Source organism: Triturus cristatus, chromosome 4_2 (assembly GCF_964204655.1).
Source record: "Triturus cristatus chromosome 4_2, aTriCri1.1, whole genome shotgun sequence".
NCBI classification, from domain to species: domain Eukaryota; kingdom Metazoa; phylum Chordata; class Amphibia; order Caudata; family Salamandridae; genus Triturus; species Triturus cristatus.
This window is the reverse complement of record NC_140586.1, coordinates 198185969-198206113: the sequence shown is the minus strand read 5'-3', so window position 1 is coordinate 198206113 and position 20145 is coordinate 198185969. Positions and strand designations below refer to the sequence as shown.

The window sequence follows — 20145 nt, the reverse complement described above, 5'->3', positions numbered from 1 at the left end:
TAACTGTAACGTCATGGTATATCCCTGGAAGTTCATCACCTGGCGGGCTCTCCGAACACCATGACGGACAAACTCAGCCGAAGATGCCTAGCTGATCACGAATGGCAAATCCATCCGGAGAGGTGGTGCAAGATCTCAGCAGTGGGGGGGAATCTTGGTTAGATCTCTTTGACACCGCAGAGAACGCGCAATGTGAGCAGTTCAGCACGCTTCAGTTTAGCTCGGAGCAGATTGTCATCTCAAGTGGAGCTCAGGCCTCCTGTACACCTTTCTACCCAAACCACTCCTGCCCAGAGTTCTCAAAAAGAACAGAAACGACTAGGCCCAAGTCATCCTTGTCGATCCGGACTAGGCTCAGAGAGTTTGTGGTATCCCGACCTGTTGAGCATGGCTATTGGTCCTCCGATCAGGCAGCCCCTTTGGGAGTTTCTTCTGTTGTAGCAGCAGAAAAGAGTGCTCTATTCGAACCTGTCAACACTCCGCCTTCTTGCACGGAGATTGAGCTGCAACAGTAGGCAGATTTCGACCTTCGGCCTGAAGTCTGCGATGTTATTCTGGCAGCCAGGCATCCCTCCACCAAAACGGTATACGCCTGCTGTTGGGGCAAGTTTGTGGCATCCTTTTTCCTAGGTTCTTCTCTTTATTCTTTCCTTTGCCCAGCAAGGCTCTGCTCTGGGCACCTTAAAGGGCTATCTGTCTGCTATATCAGGCTTTCTGCTGTTGCCAGATCAGCCATCCCTGTTCAAATCTCCTGTTGTAAATTGTTTTTTGAAAGGTCTTCAACATATGTTTTCACCTTCACTGCTTATCATGCTTCACTGAGACCTCAATCTCATATTTACATTTCTGATGTGCACTCTCTTTGAGCCGCTACATAACTGTCCCCACAGGCTCCTTGCCATCAAGACAGCCTTCCTAGTGGCGATAACATCACCACTGGGGGTCAGTGAGCTCCAGGCTTTGTTATCCTAGCCTCCATACCTTACCATCTTCCCTGGCAAGCCGGTTCATTGCATTAGAGCTTCCTTCCAGCCAAATGTGGTCACTCAATTTCATGTAGGTCAGTCCATCACCCTGCCTACCTTTTATGCTCTGCCACATCTCTCTAAAGAAGAGGAGCCATTCCATCGACTGGACCCCAAAAAAGTGTTGTTCTCCTACCTTGATCACACAAAAGAGTTCCAGGTGGATGACCAACTCTTCGTGGGATATGTCAGAGCCAAGAAGGGGAAGGCTGTGCAGAAACAGGCAATCTCCTGGTGGATCGTGTTCTGCATTAAAATCTGCTACGCACTGGCCAAGAGGCAATACCCTGAGGGTTTGCATGCTTATTCCCCCAGAGCTAAGGCTAGGACCACTGCAGAGTTCCGGTCCTGGACATCTGCCAGGCAGCAATGTGGGCTTCACTGCGCACGTTCACCAAGCACTACTGCCTGGACATTCAGGTCCTTTGGGATGGGCACTTTGCCCGTTTGGTCTTGCAGGACTTTTTAGTGTGAATTCGATGTGCAGACCCACCTCAGGGGACATATTGCTTGGGGATCTATTCTAAGGTAAGGAATCTGCGGCTAGGAGCCTCTATCAGATGAACAAGTTACTTACCTTCGGGAACACCTTATCTGGTAGAGACTCTAGCAGCTGATTTCCTACAGACTCACCCATTCACCTCCGTTTGTCAAACAAATCTCTAGGGACAGAGTTTTACCCTTTCAGGGCTGTAGTCTTCTACACCAGTGTTCTTTGTGACTCTGCGTTCCTGGCGTGGCGCCCGCTTATTGGGATGGCATCTACGCAGTCTCATCAAGGCATGAATGACTCGTACGACGCCACGCAGAGCGGAACAGTGCCACCTACCAGCATGCAGGGGTACTACTGACAAAGAATTTCCAGATCCAGTCTGATTCTAAGGTAAGGAATCTGCGGATAGAGGGTCTCTAGCAAGGCATTACCAAAGGTAAGTAATTTGTTCATACATGATGTTTACTGAGGCAAGGGACGGTGGTCTTGCTCTCAGAAGGCTGGTTTTGGAGATCGATATCAGTGAAGGTCTAAATTATGAAAAATGTAAATATCATTGCATGCAAACCAAAGAAGTCGCCCTACATTCAGACAAAAGCTACCTCATTTTAAGTTGCTGCAGCAAGCATGTCACTGCCCTAAAAAACAGCACTGAATAGGCCCATCTTAATCCCACAATTGTCCCAGATGCCAAGTAATCCATGCAGGTATTGTTAACATTGGATTCGTTTTTGCCCCTTCCCCACTCATATTTGAATTCTGGTGCAAGGTCATATCATTATAACTTGCATGATTAGCTGTCTGATATAACCAGAGGCATTAACTCCCCTTTAGAATGTGTGAAACAGATCCCACACTTTGATCAAATTAAATCCAGCTATGAAGTTCCTGAGTAGAAGAGATAGAGGTACATTCATGTTAAACACTGGGTAACCCACCCCACAATCTGACCCCATGTTAGCAGGTCTCTGACTCCATTAGAGAAATGGTTAATTACCAAGACAGATAATAAACAAATGCACTCCAACATCTATAGATTATTGAGCCAGGTTCCTGACTCCACCAAATCACTGGCTCAAAAACTCTGGAAAGCAGAACTAGAACATTCCTTTACTCATAAAGAATGCTCACACATAGTTAATAGGATCCACACTTTGTCCCTCAGCACAACAGGAAGAGTGGCGATGCTCAAAATAACTCACTATTGCTACTATATATCCTCTAGGATAGAAAAATGAAATTCTGGAACTTCTGACGGATGTTGGTGTAATTGTGAGAGCTCAGGCACATTGACACACCTTCTTTGGCGATGTCCCAAACTCAACTAGGAGGACGTGTTCAGGGACATAAATAACAATTTTGACACCGAAATTAAGTTGTTACTTAGTTATGTTCTACTAGGGCTCCTGACTAAACTGTATTTCCGGCTGAATCCTATAGAGAGGATGCAATTACATTAGCTCTATGTGCGGCCAAACAGGTCCTCATGTCCAAGTTGGGTACAGACAAGACAACAGAACACATAGAGTGGCTGCACACACTCTGAGAACTTATAGGGATGGAGAAACGTACTCCCTCACTGGAGAACAAACTACAAGTATTTGACAACAGGTGGGAAGCCTGCATATCATTCCTGGCAAAGAATTCAGAGAACTCACATGCCCTAATTATCTGATAGTGCTGCAACTTACCACGAACATGGTCACAACCTCACAAATTCTAAAAGATGTTGGCAGTTGATGAACAACCAGATGTATCATACTGAGCCCTATTATATAGATCTACTTCAGAGGGTGGACTAAGTTGTGTGGTGTGGATAGGTATTACTCTTGATATCTATTGTTATAATGATATATCCCTCCCTTCCTTTACAATTATCCTTACCCATGAACATCAGTATCTTCCCTGCTCTTCCGCTGGTTTTGCCTCACCGGCCGGTTGATGTAGGTGAGTGTGTGTTGTCTTATTGAAATAAGTAGATTTGCACTTTAAATCAGATCCGGTGCAGTCAGGTTTACAGCAATTGCTTTATTTTTAGCTCAACATAGCATAGCCATTGACTGGTACAGAGGAATAACACCCAAAATTGGTGATTGGTTAAAATACATGGCCGCATGTAATGGCAAAATTGAGACATAAGTGTTCCTGCAGCACCCTGACTTTCGGACCCAAAGACATATGAGGCCCACTTAGAGCGTATCTGGCAGAAAAGTAGATGGGGATAACTTCCATAAGGGGCAAGATAGAGATCGTACCACTTATGCTACCATGGACCCAAATGACAATGAAACTCAACAGACATTCACATGTTCAGATGCACTCCTTCTTATATTCTGTCTAATCAACATAGAGTGAACATGCATGGATGGGCCTGCAGATGTACACAGGAAACGATAATATGTATTATGCAATGCATACAAACGCATCTCCAGAATGAAGCCGGAGGAAATGAAGACAATAGTTGTCCTAGAAACTTAGAGCTAAATTTGATGACTGGTGGTGTTTTTTCACTGACAACTGTGTGGATCGCAGGAGTTTTGACAGCGCTAACTTGATTCCAAGTTGGTCACAATCTACTTGCAAGGTGCCTCAACAAGACTGAAGAGCAGCTACACCACTGCTCCCTAATCTCTTGTAAGCACACTCTAAAAAACTGTCACAAATGTCTGAGAAGGTTGTTCATTTTGATGTTCCAACATATTTCATTAGGTCTCTTAGTATTGACTTCTTCAGGGATCAGATTATGTTGCATCACTATAGTTTGTCTCTTGTTTCATACAACAAATTTGTATGGTGCATTGTACACTGTGGTAACACGTGAGAAGACCACATCTGGTATGCAAACGTTACTAAATGCTTGGGGACAAACTTACCAGCTCACTGTATAGCTGAAGAGTTAGGCTTACTTATAACTGCATTCAGCAAATTTATACAAGGCTTGTATATCTTGTTAAGCCATCTGGATATGTACACTAGGTGGCTGGATGTAAGGTGTTGAGCTGACCTCACTTACTGACGTATGAAACTTGTTGGCCGGAGGAGAAGTACAGAAGAAAGAAACATAGAACCTCGAAACTAACTAACATCGCAGACATTTGTTGCTGCTTTCAAAGTGTGCTCATAAGAATTGTTTTGTATTGTTTTTATACTGATTGTTCTTACACAGGGTATTTGTTGATTCCAAACTCAGAATATTAGAGGCCACTATACCACATAATTATTTGTAAAGCTAAAAAAGGAGGAGATGTTATGATGTGATCTGACAAAACTGTGACTCTATAAATAATGTTGATCCCTTGAGTATGTGTAAATACCTCTATTGTTACTACAAGAATAATTAATCAAATTAAAATAAAATGTCTTTGGGGTCAAGTACATGTTCGATTCGAACCGTTGCCATCCTCTTTTCCAAGTTTTAAAAAGTTAGACAAATTAAACTATACGAGGGTTGAATATTCTTCACCATGTAGTATAACCTCTGGATTTTGCTCTATTGTAAGTACTATTTCAGTCTGTTGAATCTGGATTCCACTGCTGGGGAACCATTATTACTGGTGAGTAATATTGTTTTCTTAACTGTGCTTTGAAAACTATGATGAATACTTTTATCAGGAAAAGCCCTCTCTGGCGCAAGAAATATTCCATTTGTGGTAACTTTTTGCGAATTTTGAATTCTATGTGCAGACTAACAAGAATGTACTGTTGGGCAGAAAGATTCATACATATGGCCCTGGTGAGCAGTCTTATCCTGCCATGTATTGTTTTTTTTTTAACTGTTTTTTATTCAAATTTTTATATTTTGAAAAACAGCACAAACTTACATAACATATTAAGCCGTGAGGTTACATCCAGACTTTTTTAGCAGTCAAAAAAGAAGATAAGTGTTAATTCATCCCACTCAAATATAGTTAAAAAAGAAATGAACAATGACTCATCCTACTCCAAGATATAGTTAAGGGAGAGCTCAGCCATATATCAATTCATGCTACAAACAACAATATTGACAGCATTTACTAACAGGTGTCACACCAAATAGATTCTCCGATCCCTCTCAGCGTATGGTTCAGGGATCGTTAGCCTTCTATGACTCCTTCCATCTCATTAAAGGAGCCCAAATGCGTCGACCCAAATGTCTCGCTCTTTTACCCTTTCTCTCGTATATAGCTCTTTCCAGAGTGAACATTGAGAGTAACCGCGACAACCACTGCTGAAATGTTGGGGGCACCGGGTCAAGCCAGGCAGAGGCAATACTTATCCGTACTACGGCCATAGCCAGAAAAAGAAATTGATAAAATGAATCCTGCACCTCAATATTGCTGACTCCGAGAAGTATCAGAGCAGGGGTTAGCGTAACTTTCAGCCCTAATGTCAAATCAAGAAACTTTGTGATGGAGTCTAACAGGTTTTCAAGGCGTGAGCAGGATGTAAACATGTGTACAAGGTCAGCCTCAGGTGCATCGCACCGTGGTCAGCTTGTTCCTACCTGCCCGCCCCACTTGGCAATACTTGCCGGGGTGTAGTAAAGTGCAAAAACAGTCTTATAGTGCTGTGCTTGAAGCCCTGCCGAACACACACCGTCTGACCCAGTTCTAAAGAGTCGAGGAACATCTCTGGTTCAACACCCACCCGTTCCGCCCATTTACCCGCATGTTTAACCAAATCATCTTGTTTAAGCGCGACTAATTCAGCATATATTAACCTGATAGCGCACTTCCTGCTGTCTCTAATGATATCAATGACTTTCATTTTACTACACCCTTTAAACCCCCCACCTTCTTGCTAAGAAAACTTCGCAGCTGCAAGAATTTAAAAAAATGACATCTATCCAGCCCATTCTCCATCTGGATATCACAAAACTGACGAAAGCCTTCCCTCTGTATAAGATCCCCGACATTCCGGGCCCCCCGCTCTGCCCAATCCGCCATGATCCCATCAGAAAATATTTCAGGAAACATGGGGTTTTTGTAGAGCTGGGTATAATAATTGATCCTCCCAAGACCAATCTTTTTTTTAAGTGCCGCCCAGATTTTAAAGGCAGCCAGTAATGTCTTAAATTTCGTCTTCTTATAATAACTGGGCTCGCTAAATTTCATAAAACAATTCACAGCTTGATCCCCGAGCAATAGCTTGTATACATCAGTAAGCCCTCAGCGGAATCGCCAGGGGGTGCACCAAATAATATACTCATTTACTGGAGAGCCACTGCCCAATAAAACGTTTTAAAATCCGGAACAGCAAAGCCCCCTCTTTCCCGTGGGAGTGACAAAAACCTAAGGGCTCTCCTAGTTTTCCCATGTGCCCAAATGAAGCGGTTAACTATGTTCTCCAGCGTTACAAACTAGTGTTTTTCAAATTCTAACTGTATTGCCCTAAACAAGTTAAATTATTTTTGGTAAGAACATCATCTTAACCACATTGCACTAATGACGTGTAGATTATTAAATCTGTCAACATCAGTTCTCGCCTTCCTAATTACCGGCTCAATATTCCTGCCAACCAGACTCCCCAACTATGGCATAATAGTGATACCTAGATACACTGCTGATTCAGTTACTCGCGGGTCAGCCATAATAGCATGCCTATTCTTAATAATCTGAGTTTTTGCTATGTTTAGTGCATAACCTGAGAATCTACCAAAAATCCCGTGCGAACGTCTCCACCACCGTAAGTGCAGTTGAAGGATTTGCAGTGACAATGGCAACATTGTCCGCGTAGGCTAGTACTTTAGATTCCAGACCCTGACACACAATAGGCTTAATTCCGTTATTGGCCTCCAGTAGTCGTATTAGGGGATCTATATATATATATATATATATCTAATAAAAGGGGTGAACATGGGCATCCCTGGCTTGTTCCACGCTCAATAAAGAAGGGTGCAGTGTAGCCCCCATTTAGTCTTAAACAAGCTGTAGGTGCTCTATACAACACCTGGATGGCTTTAATAAATCCCTCTCCTGAACCAAACCATTTCAGAGTCTCCCACAGGAACTCCTAGGAGACCCTATCAAATGCCTTCTCAGCATCCAAAACCAGAGCGGCCATAGGGTCCCCAGAGAACTCCGTTGCATCAGAAAGTGTTATTACTCGGCGGACACGCTGCGTTGTTCCCCGACCGGTTATAAACCTGTGTGAACAGGGATGATCTGTTTTCCTCATGATACCATTTAACCTTGTTGCCATAGCCTTAGAGCACTTTTTAACATCACTATTTAAAAGGGTTATTGGCCTATATGAGCCTGGCTTCCTCGGTGGTTTGTCGGAGCCTGCCGAATAACCTCAGTCAAATCAGGTCCTATTATATCTACAAAAGTTTTATAAAAATCGAATGGAATCAGGTCTGGACCAGCAGCCTTGCTAGATGGTAAACTTTGCAAAGCACCCATTATCTCCTCTTGTGTCAAGACGGACTCGAGTGCCTCCTTATCTATTAAATCAATCCGCTGCAGGGGTATCTTATCTAGATACTCTTGAATTATATTCGGCTCCCTTGAGGGTTCATTGGTATAGAGCCATTGATAAAATTGCCGAAAAGCCTCCCGGATCCCCGAGGCATCGGCTACTATGCTCCCACTAACATCCAAGATTTCAGATATCTCTCCCGCAGTAGTCTTTTGTCTTAGTCTCACCGCCAGAGTATGCCCCACCCGCTCACTAAACTCATGGCAATGCTCTCTTTTTGCCAAAAAGGTTTCCGTAGCTTTAGCAGCAATCCACTCTCCAGCATCAGCCTTACTTGCGGTCAGCTGTAGTAATATATCATCAGTTGGTCTGCACCAAGATAGCAATAGCCAGATCCTTTTCTATCTTAATCAAGGTTTTTCTAATTGCTTCCTCTTGCTGGGGCAAGATGGCCGCCGACTGACCTCAGTGAGAGCTGCGTCAGTTTTCACTCCTCCTGAGGCACCTAAACATGCACAGACGGATGGCATAATATGGTTTTGGGAACTCACTGGCTTGGTTTGGACACTTGAGTGCTGGGACTCGGGAACCGCGGACACCTGCTGCTGTGTTCGAAGAGGCTTGGTCTGACCCTCCGGCTGCTTTCTCTTTTGCATCAGAGGCTGTGCAGGTACTGTCGGCAAACTATGGCTCCCAAGTCAAACAAAACGGCCAAAGAGCCTGCGAAGGATTCCTTAACAGACGCGGTGCGAGGCTTAACCCGGGGCGGCGAGGGGGCCAAGCAAAGAAGAGCAATGACAACGCCACGAAACTGAAAGAAGCTGGTATGGCGGGAGGCACTCGCCTCCGGGCTGCTGCAGCTGCCGTAGAGGGCTCCTTACGGCAGCCGACGGTGGGTCTGCAATCACAGCGATTTTCTGGGGAGCTGGTTGAGACTCTGAGTAGGGAGGAAAGACCTCTAGAAGCCGGGGGATGCTCCTCTCAGGTTAATATTAGTACATTGGTCGGCGAGATAGTGGGCAGCGAGCCTGCATCAACAATGGCCGGAGTTCAGAATAGCAATGGCACTTCGGTATGTCCCGATATTTCATCAGTTGTCTCATCGGATGCACAACCGGATATACAGCTTGATGCACTGCCTGTAATGGTGGATAACGCTGGGGATAATGTCACTCGCGGCCTAACTGGTCTTACTGGTCAGATCGCGACGCCATCATGGTCTAGCGCACCCTTATTGTACCCAGAGGGAGATAAGTTTTATTCTTTAAACGATGACTCCGAATCATCTGGGCTCAGTGAGTTAGATACATCTGACGAGACTGTCTCGGGGGAGTCATCCGCTACACAAAAAAAGACATCGCAGCAGATCCTCCAACTCAAAGCAACAGGCAAGGGCTAAAGCTAGATCCTCAAAATCAGATTTAGCCACAGCTCGTATACTTGAATGGGATTACTCCGCAACAACAATGACCACGAGCATGGTTTACGGATCCAATCCAGCGAATATTGTGCAAGGCGGTTCTAATGGCCCTAATAACTCTGAATCTGTAGCTTCCTCATCTACATTAGAGCTACTGTACGCTACCCTTAAGCAGATGCAGGGGTAGGCCAGACAAGAGAGCCGAAGATCACTCCAGGCCACTAAAAAACCGCAAGGGGCTATTCGCAAAGTTAATAAGCTGTGCACCGATATGATTGAACGGGTAACCCAGGTGGAAGACAGAACTGTTGTCTTGGAGGTAGAAGTCGACAAGCTCCAGACATTTAAGGAATCACAAGAAAAGAAGTCTATGGATATGCGCTGGAAATTGGAAGATTTTGAAAACAGGCAACGCCGAAATAATGTACGGCTACTTGGACTGGCAGAAAACGTGGAGGGGGAGAACATTATGGCCTTTGTCGTCTCTTTGCTGAAAGGTGCTTTTCCTGACCTTGCCCATTGGAACTGGGAGATGGAGTTTCAGCGGGCTCATCGCTTCCCGCTGTCTAGGAGGATTAATGCTAACAGTCAGGGGGAGCAACCTAGAGCAATTTTGATCTATGTTGGGAACTTTCTTCTAAGGCAGGCCATAATAGATCGGGCCAGACGGGATTCTAAACGGTCTCATGAGGGTCACACTTTCTTCGCTCGGCCTGACTTTGGCCATACTACGGTTGAGCAGAGGTGGAGACTCCGGCAGTTGATAACTCCCTTTCAGGGGCTGGGTTGTGAGGCTATTTTGTTATTTCCTGCCCGGCTCAAGGTTATCTCAAATGGAAGGGTGAGAATGTTTTTCTCCGAAATCAAGGCACAAGAATATCTCACTGAGGTTAAGGAGGCAAGGGGGAGGTGCGGAACGGCTAGTATCACACAAGGGGGCTCAACTGCTGACTAATCATTGAATTTGATGTAGGTTCTTGGGACTCGAAGCACTCGAAGTACATATCCGCTTTGGATCCAACATTTTGTCTTTTGATTATTAGATTTGGTTTTTGGTCTTTGTCACTGATTTAGGTAGGAATATATAACTTTTTTTCGCATGCGTTTACTTCGCATGCCGTTTCTACGCGGTCGTTAGTACGACCGCGTTGTTAGTTAGCATACCGTTTGTACGCAATTCGGAACTACGAATTGCAGTAAGGGGGTGCTGGTTGTTGGAATAGTATAATTTACTATTCCAACTCCAGTCTATGCGGACACTAGGGAAGGTGTTGGATTTTAAATCCAACACCTTCTCCCCCTTACTGCAATTCGTTTTTCCGAATTGCGTACAAACGGTATGCTAACTAACAACGACCGCGTACTAACGGCATGCGAAGAAACGCATGCGAAGTAAACGCCGCTTCCCTTAGGTAGGCATATGGGGGTGAGTTCACACAGGTTTGGGGGGCGATGGGGGGGTGGGAGGACTGGTGTGGCTCGAGATGTGAGATCAGCTGCCATACATAGGTCATGCTTGACCTATCTGCCTGTAAGGGTTGTGGGGGGGTGGGGTCTGTTCTTCTCAAGGGGGAGGGGGGTTAGAGGGGGAGACGGGCAAGGGCACAGCACAGCACAACACGTGAGGGAAGGTATGGAGATGAGCTTTGGGAATAAAAATGTGAGGAGAATGAGCTTTGTAAGATTAAGTTTTGATGTATCAAAAAATTATAGTATGATGGGGATTTTGCAGGCTTTGTGTAGGAACTGGCAAAGCATAACAATAATGAGTCTGCGAATAGCTTCAGTTAACGTCTGCGGGTTAAACGATCAAAGCAAAAGGCAAAGGGCAACAATTTTGTTTAAATCTTTACGAATCGATATACTATGTGTTCAAGAAACTCACATAGAAGGTACTAGAGGCAGTATCCTGGAACAGTTAGGATATAAGCTCATGGTGAATACCAAACATGGTACCCGTACAAGAGGGGTAGCAATTCTCACCCGTAGGAGTGATATAAAGGTTAAAGGAAAGCTAGCTGATCAATGGGGTCGTTGGGCTATGGCTGAATGCTCGGTGGGTGGTGCAATATTCACAATTTGCTTGGTGTATGGGTCGACTGGTGATGACCCTGAGGTTCTCGAATTCTTGGATGCTGAACTTGTAATGTGGCCCATGCCGGTGATAGTCTGTGGGGATTTTAACATTAATGGGTTGGGGGTGCGTTGGGGTATTTCGGGAGGTGGATATTACGATAGGAAAAGAAGGGTCTCTGCAGCTCTCACGAATTTAATTAGGAAGAACGGTCTAACTGATGCATAGGCTTATTTGAAACCTGAAGACCCCGGTAGCACCTTCTTTTCAGCACCGCATATGGCTATCTCACGACTTGATTATTTTTTCGTGTCAAACCATTTTATCTCAAAACTTAGGATAGAGAAATACCCTCGGATACTTTCAGACCATAACCCACCAGTTCTTACAGCCACTTTCACTGGATGGGTAAGGCAAGAACGGGGCTGGACTTTTGAACGGGGACGCTTACATGATCCAGAATATGTGTCTCATATGAAGGGTTGGAATAAGCAATTTTGAGATTTTAATAGGGAGAGCACATGCACCGGGATAGTTTGAGATGCTTTTAAAGCGGGGGTCAGAGGGGAAACCATGAGCTATAGTATGTACCGGCCAAAGAAAGCCGATTCTCCCTGTTAAATGGTCTGAGCCCTGAGAGGTGTCGTCTTGGAGCATGGTTACCAAAGTGCACCCCTCATTCAGAGAGTGGCCATGGTCCTCCCTACCTGGCTTAGAGAGACTGGTGGTGGCAGCAACATGATCAATAGTGAATCAGCCCAGAAGAGGCTCTTTGCTTGTCATCCCTGCAAGTGCTGATCATATATTGTTGTTGCCCCTGTGAGTGGCAGAGTACATAAGAATTCAAGCTCTACCCTCAGCCATTTCAACAAGCCGAGTCTTGCAGAATTTTCTCAACTTTCCAAAGCAGAGCTGCATGCGAGTGTAGCAGAAACGGCCTCTATTCCAGAGGTAGCACTCTGCTATTGACTACCTTCCTTTCATGTTGAAGGTAAGCTTGGACCCAAGATTTGAGAAAGCGCTGCTGCTGTCATCCTGTGCCCAAAAGACTGCCAGCTTGTGGAGGAAGACACTGGGATGCATCTTTTAGGAGAAGTGCTTGACTGCCTTTGAGATCTAGAGGCACGCTACACAGAGAAGGCTTATAGGAACAGTCATGAGACGGCTGCATAGTTTCTTCAAATCACCATAATATGCATTGGCTGGGGCCATGGGGAGAAGCCATTGCCTTATGCTGCTATTGAGCATCAATCAATCAATCAATCAGGGGGATTATAAGCGCACTACTCACCCGAGAGGGTCTCAAGGCGCTGGGGGGAGGAGAGGAGGGGTCAGCAGTTTGTCTCAGTCAAAGAGCCTGGTTTTCAGAGCCGTCTTGAAGGTGTTCAGGGGAGAGGCGTGTCTAATGTCGGTCAGGAGCTCGTTCGAGGTCTTGGCCGCGATGTAGGAGAAGGATCTTCCCCCCTGCTCTGGCTCTGTGGATTCGTTGGGTTTCGTCGAGGAAGAGGTTGGCAGAGCGGAGGTTTCTTTTGATTACGTGGAGGGCGATTCTGTTGTTGAGATAATGGGGTCCGGTTTTGTGTAGGCATTTGTGTCGAGGGATACAGAGTACAAGTCTGGCAGCAGTGTGCTGTACCGTCTGGAGTCTGCGGAGTAGAGACTTGTTGATACCGGCGTAGAGGGCGTTTCAGTAGTCCAACCTGCTGGTAATGAGTGCGTGAGTGGCTGTCTTCCTTGCCTCGGTGGGGATCTATTTGAAAGTCTTACGGAGGATGCGAAGGGTGTTGAAACAGCTGGAGGCGACTGCGTTAACCTGTCGGGTCATGGAGAGGGAGGAGTGGAGTACGATGCCGAGGTTTTTGGCGTGGTCGGTGGGGGTCAGGGGGCTGCCGAGGGTGGTGAGCCACCAGGTGTTGTTCCAAGCCGATGGGCTGTTTCCGAGGACGAGAACTTCTGTCTTCTGAGTTCAGTTTTAGGCAGCTGTTGATCATCCAGGCAGCGACGTCCTGCATTCCTTCCTGGAAGTTGAGTCTGGTGGTGGCGGGGTCCTTGGTGAGGGAGAGGATGAGCTGGGTGGCGTCGGCGTAGGAGACTATGCTGAGGCCGTGCTGTCGGACGATGGCGGCGAGGGGAGCCATGTAGATGTTGAAGAGGGTTGGGCTTAGTGATGATCCCTGTGGGACTCCGCAATTGATTTCGGTGGGTTCGGAGAGGAAGGGTGGTAGTCTGATCATTTGGCTTCTGCCGGTGAGGAACAATCAGATTCAGTCTAGAGCGGTGCCTTGTATGCCGGCGTTGTGTAGTCTGGCTGCAAGTGTGAGGTGGGAGATGGTGTCGAAAGCTGCTGATAAGTCAAGTACAATCAGGGCTGCGGTGTGGCCTTGGTCGAAGAGGGTACGGATGTTGTCGGTAGCGGCGAGTAGGGCGGTCTCGGTGCTGTGTTTGCTGCGGAATCCAGATTGAGAAGGGTCGAGGATGGTATGGTCTTCGATGAACTTTGTCAGTTCTGCGTTGATGGTCCTTTCGGTGACTTTCGCCGCAAAGGGGAGGAGCAAGATGGGCCAGTAGTTTTTTAGGTCCGTCGGGTCTGCTGAGAGATTCTAGAGCAGGGGCCTGACTTCTGGGTTTTTCCAGCCGTCTGGGAAGGAGACGGTCTCGAGGGTGGTGTTGATGGTGCGTTGTAGTACGGGTGCGATGGCAGTGGCGGCTCTGTGGTATTTGTGTGGAGGGGAGGGGTCTGTGGGGGCCCCGGATTGGATGCTTTTCATGGTTGTGGCGGTCTCTTCAGTCGTGATCGGTGTCCAGGCGGAGATGGTGGGCTGGCTGGCATTGTCGAAGGGAGGGCTGGCTGTGGGGTCAGGCGTATGGTTGTTGAAGTTGTCGTAGAGGTTCTTTATCTTCAGTAGAATCCGAGTTTGACGCAGAAGCCCTGGGAGGGGGTGATGTCCGTGGCTTCACTGCGGGGCTTGGTGATTTCCTGGATGACGCTGAAGAATTCCTTGGGGTTGCTGGAGTTGGCGAGGATTCTGTTGTGGATCCTTTTGGTGGTTCTGATGCGTTGATGGTATTCCATCATGGCATCCTTGTAGGTGGTGTAGTTTTCAGGTGTCTTACAGTTTCTCCAGTTCTTCTCCAGGCGTCTGCAGGTGCGTCTGGCTTCTTGGAGGTCGGTTGTGAACCAGGCGGCTTTCCTGGGGGCGCTGCTTGTCGGGGTTGCGTAGCGGGCGAGCTTGTCTGCGCAGTTGGCGATCCAAGTGTGGAATTCCGTGGCTGCGTGGTTGGCGTTTGTTGCAGCAGTGGGGGTGTTGCCGTTTAGGGTAGAGTTCAGTTGTTCCTCTCTGACTTTGCTCCAATTCCTTCTCGGTGGGCGCGGAGCAGGTTCGGGTGGCTTGGGTTTGTTGATGAGGATGAGGATGAGCATGAGGCTGCTTTGTCCCTGACCTTGCCCACGCTGCAGGAAACCATATGTGTGCCTTCTAGTTTCATCGGGAAGGCTTCAGAGATTATCTACTCTTCAGTCCCTGGCCTGGGAAGTCAAATAAGTATCGGAGAATGGTGTGGTTCCAGAGCTATTCAAATTTGAAACCCCATTCTTTGTTTGTATCTTCTCTTTGGGACATCGGTGGCTGGTGCCCATGCCTCATATCCTGTGGGCACTGCTGACACTGTGATAATTCCAACTGTGACTGACGTTTTGCAAAATGTAGGGCTTTCAAACATCTAGTGGCATAGTGCAGAGCTTCTAGTGTTTGGGCACAAGAAACAACTGTGTTCCTTCAACAAAACAGTGGTTTCTAAATTCCAGTGGACTCTGTCCAAACACCGAATGCTGTCCTTGTAATCATGAGGAGTGTTTGTGTGCTTGCCAAAGACTGATGTGGGCACTTTGTACTTTTTGGAGGTGGTTCTCATGTAGTCATTTGGGTCCAGAGAGTTTCTGTGGCAGATGCACTGAAACCTCAAACTCCTTTACCAGCACCAAATATCCCTGCTGTGCAAACAGAAATATACACTTTACTTTGAAGTGTTTCAAGGTAAACAGTTAGCCCTTCCTGTCCCATTCCATTCACTGAGGATCTCAGTCTGGATCTTGAGGCCACTAACAGCTATGCCTTTGAAGAGTATTTTTACATGACTGTGATTTTGCTGCCCCTGTTTTTCCCAATCCTTTCATTGAGGACCTCAGATTGTGTCCTAAGACCAGAGGCTCAGAGTTCATGAACAATATCTATTAAATTATATTGTCCATAGACTCTAACATTACAGATCTGTATAGCACTTTGCTCTTGAGCTCTATAATAGTATTTAGGGCCATGCCTCTTGCTAGTAAGGCGCCAACCCACATAACTTCCTTGAAGACCACTTCGACAGTTTCTCTACTCTGTTTTTGTACTTGGATCCTATAGTACTGTGCCCCCCCGGACACCAGTCGTAATCCAGTCTGAGTGCTACAGCTGGAGTCCAGTAACCTCTTACAGCTCTGGGACCCTAATAACTAAGGTCAGTAATTACTTCACGCTAACAAGCTACCTGTCAGCATTTCAAATACTTGGCAAGCTTCTAGAATCTTATCAGACACATTTGTTCCGTTTGGACAGATCGAAAGAAGGCATTTGAAAGATGAGTGATCGGTTTAAAACATGGGAATTGGTGTGTCTCCCTTTTCCCTTCGAAAGTCTGTGGTCATTTGTGAGCAAGAACGGCATTTGAAGTGGTGGCGTTCTATGGGAAACAGGCACTTGGTGTTTACTAATCAGCAGCTATTTTCTGTTGGGCAGTGGGTTTCTTCTTTGCACAGTATTCCAAGCTGCCATCATGCAATGCATATACTAAACAATGTGATTCTAATTGTTTTTTTAAGCAGTGACAGTCAATGTGCTTCATTAACTTTGTCTCACTATCTTATATGCTCTCTTGTTTGTGCAGATGGGACAGTTCTATTACTCAGCCAAAGCTTTCGATGTGTTGGAGAGGTTAGACCCCAGCCCTGATTATTGGGAGGGCAAGAGAGGTGCCTGTGTTGGCATCTTCCAAATGATCCTTGCAGGCCGAGAACCAAAGTGAGTACTATGAATAAATAAAAGTAGAATTTCTTGGCCTGTTGACGGCCATCACGTATTCTGGGAAATGCCACCTTCCACATTCACACTGATAGGTTCTCATTTAAGTGAATAAAGTAAGAATAAAAAAGACTCAAGAGTCTAAGTTGGCCAATTTCTAGGTACTCGGCCCTGTGTTTTCATACTGAAGGTGTTTGCCCACAAGCTTTACTATTTGGAAAGCGTGAGATCTGTACTTTTATAACGGGCTGGTCATTTTTATTAATGGCTATACATTTTCCTGGATAAGTTAGTAATGTCAGGCTCCTCCGTTCTGAATCCTCGGGATCGTGTTTATGCTCAACCTAGACGGCCCCAAGTCTGGCATATAAAGACACACAGACTGGTGGAGTGGTCAAGCGGGGGAAGGAAAGGGTAGGAACTGCGTGGAGGGAGATCTGAGGAGGATACAAGAATACAATGTGAGCGCAGGGTAATACAACGGATGGCTCACTCCAAAGACTTAATTACATTCAAAATGCACAAAGCCTATACCCCCCCACCTGAAATAAAAAGAAGGTGTAGGACAGTTGTCAGAAGAGAGCGGAGGGTGTTGGCACGTTCACAACATGTAACTAGTAACACAAAAGAGAACATACGTTGGAAATAATTCCTGCGCTTTCTGATACCTTGCAATGCGTGCAACTAATTTCCCCTGTAACACCTACCAAAGAAACACATGAAGCATGGCTGGATATGCAAGGCCTTGTCAGCGGCACACCCTCTCAGATGACTCTCTCCTAGAAAACGTGGCGAGAATAAAGACCACAAAAAATGTGAAGGAATATTAACAGACCATATAACAATAACAGTGTAGCCCGGGTCCGTATAGTGAGTCGCTTGGGCTTGTTATAGGAAACCCAATACCCCAAGCAAGTCTTTTGTAATCAATCCTGCTTGGCATCTCCCCGCACAAGACCGATGGTTATCAGTCTCCCCAACAGGGAGTATGCTGTTTGAAATGCGCCCAGAAAACACAAACACTCTTCTGCATAAGACCGCCAGGGTTTGGGTCTTTGCCAACAGAGGAGTCACGAATGGAGGTGATCGGGAGGTTAACTAGCATCTCAACCTCCTTCAGAAATGACGATACAAAAAGTGTGCTTTCGCACTCTTACCGCCCAGAAGTCTCGATGTCCGTAGGAGAAGTCTGCTACGGGAAATCCACCAGAATTATCGGCAGCGTCTGTTTCCTTCCGCCGCCCTTATCCCTGTAGCCGGCGTCCGTGTCACGTGAGGCGTGACTTGCGTTGCAAGCCGGGAAGTGTAGTTCGTAGGGAATGTTTCCTACCGCCCGGTTAACACGCATCGGGCAGTAAGTGCGTAACCTGCAATCCGGTCCTGACAAGTAAAATCTGGTTCTGTTGACCGGTGTAATTGAAATTTTTTCTACAGAGAAGGTGGGTTTTTAAACATATGTGCTCTTTTTTAATATCTACATTCTTTGCCTGTTTTTGTTCATTAAACTTCTGACAGTTCTAGCCATTCTGTTAAAGCATGTCCTTAATTTCTACAGACATAAGACCCAGGCTTTCAGGACCACAAAACAGTTTGTTGGTACCACCTAATGCATCTAATGCATCTGTCCCAAAGCAGATAAGAATATTCTTGCACATTCAAATCTGGTATCAGCTGACAAATTTCCCATTCTGGATATTCCAAAAGCTCATTCAGCAAAGAGATCAGACCCCTCTGCATTAGCACTGGGCAGCATTCCATTGTAGAAATGTGTGAAGTGGTTAGAGGTCACTTAAGTCTTTCACAGGTTACTGACTGGCTTTGCCATTCATATTAGGGGGGGAAGTTAGAAATTCAGCCAGGCGCCTTTTCTGCATCAATCAATCAATCAAATCAATTAATCAATCGACAAAAGTCCTTCTTGAACTCTGCTCAAGATGTAGCCTGTAGGCAGGATCCCTTGCCGTTTCAGTGGTTCTCCAGATGGGTGTTCTCTTTAGTTATAATTCATCCCACCTCTTGTTGAGAATGAAATGTTGGAGGGAGGTAACCTGTGGCCCCCAATCCATCATATTTTTCTAACCTTTCTCTTATTCTCTGGTCCTATCTTATCTGCCCACTTGTTCAGTTGGCTGTATCCACTTGTCACTGGTGCCCTACTAATGTCTTCCTTTGTTTGTATGTACCTTCTCAAGCCTCCTCCGCTTATTCTGCAACATCAGTGTAAAGAGCATGTCATGGCTGAAGGGATTGTGCCCTGTGAAGACTGACATTTTTTTCCCTTGTTGACTCTCGACAGGGAGACCTTACGGGAAGTGCTGCATCTTCTGAGAAGCACGGGCAGCACCCAAGTTGAGTACATTGTGCGTATTCTGAAGAAGTGGGGTAAGGAGAACCGTGTTCCTGTTTGAGGTGGACAGAGCCAGACGCTGCAGGGATGACCAACTGCTGCTATGTATGACTCGTGAGGACCAGAAATGTTTCCTGCGCTGGAACCTGACTCTTATAGTGTGATATCAAGCCATGCCTAAGTGCCTTTTAGCAAGACTCTCAGTGCTCCCCTATGACTACTTTGAAACATTACGAGTCATTGAACTCATACAGTCTTGCACATCAGGACCAGTGATGGCCATCAGGCTTATCCAGCACAGCTGAAGAGTTCGTGTGCAATTAGCACTGTGTGCTAATTTATTCAGTACAGCTCTCCTATTTCAACTTGTCTCTCTCCCCTTTTCTCGCTCTCCCTCCCTTCCTCTATCTCACTGCCCCTTTCTATTTTTGAATGGCTGTCTTCCCCTTTCCGTGTATCTTTCTCTCCATTGCCCTCTCTCTCTTCCAACCTCCTCTACCTTTTATCCTCTGAACATGGTGAGGAATGGGTTAAAGAAGTGCATGGGCACTGGTGGGTCCGTGCACACACAGTATAAGGCCATGTGAGTAGATATCTGAGTAATCTACAGTACAAGGAAACTCAGGTGAGAAAGGAGCTGGTGAGTACAGGGAGGAGTCGTATAAAATGCTGGGGCAGACATGATTGTGCAGAGACGGTGCAAGGACAGACTTGTTGAGGGTTGTGATTTCGAGAAGAGGCATATTTTAAGGCATGTACCGAAGAGTGACAATTTAATATGGCACCATGCCACTTTTCCTATTCAGGATCAGGAGCTGCAGTACTGTACAGTTTACAGTGCTCTGCTTAACCATCACCTTCTCGGTTATGCGCCTAGCTCTGGCCAGACCCAGAATGTGGCCTTTGTATGTTCCTCAATCCATGTATTCTGATAGGATGAGACCCCTCACAGTGTTACAAGCAACACAAACTTTGTGCATTGGGAAGTCCAAATATTGTACCCTATTGTAGGATTGTGGTAGTGTGTTTTTCTTTAAATAAATAAAGATTATTTATGTATTTTCCAAGGCTTTTCGTATGTTGTCTATAGACAGATTGCTACAGATTCTTCTGTGTGGAATCAAACCTTGACGTAGGATGGGCTCATTCTCTAATCTGTAACAGGTTTCATGCACATTGGTGTCAGGGGACCACCTAAATACAGAATTTTGGGGTGTTAAGGGGAGTGTAAGGTAGTAGCCAATAGGCTACCTACCACTGGGATGACTACACCCCTTATGTGACCACTTCCTGGGGAGCGTGGGCATAAACCTTTTTTATTATTTGT

The 20145-nt window shown here is 46.0% G+C and overlaps 1 protein-coding gene across 2 annotated transcripts in view; it reads left to right on the top strand.

Annotated features, from left to right (window-relative positions):
• The window catches only part of IFT56 (intraflagellar transport 56), a 291296-nt gene extending 271414 nt beyond the window's left edge, over window positions 1-19882 (top strand). For both annotated transcript variants that reach the window (XM_085601180.1, XM_085601182.1), the window contains exons 17-18: window positions 16338-16471; window positions 18768-19882. In XM_085601180.1, the coding sequence (XP_085457306.1) occupies window positions 16338-16471; window positions 18768-18879 (246 nt within the window). In that variant the 3' untranslated portion in view covers window positions 18880-19882. The remainder of the gene's footprint in view (window positions 1-16337; window positions 16472-18767) is intronic.
• Window positions 19883-20145: the final 263 nt, after the last annotated feature.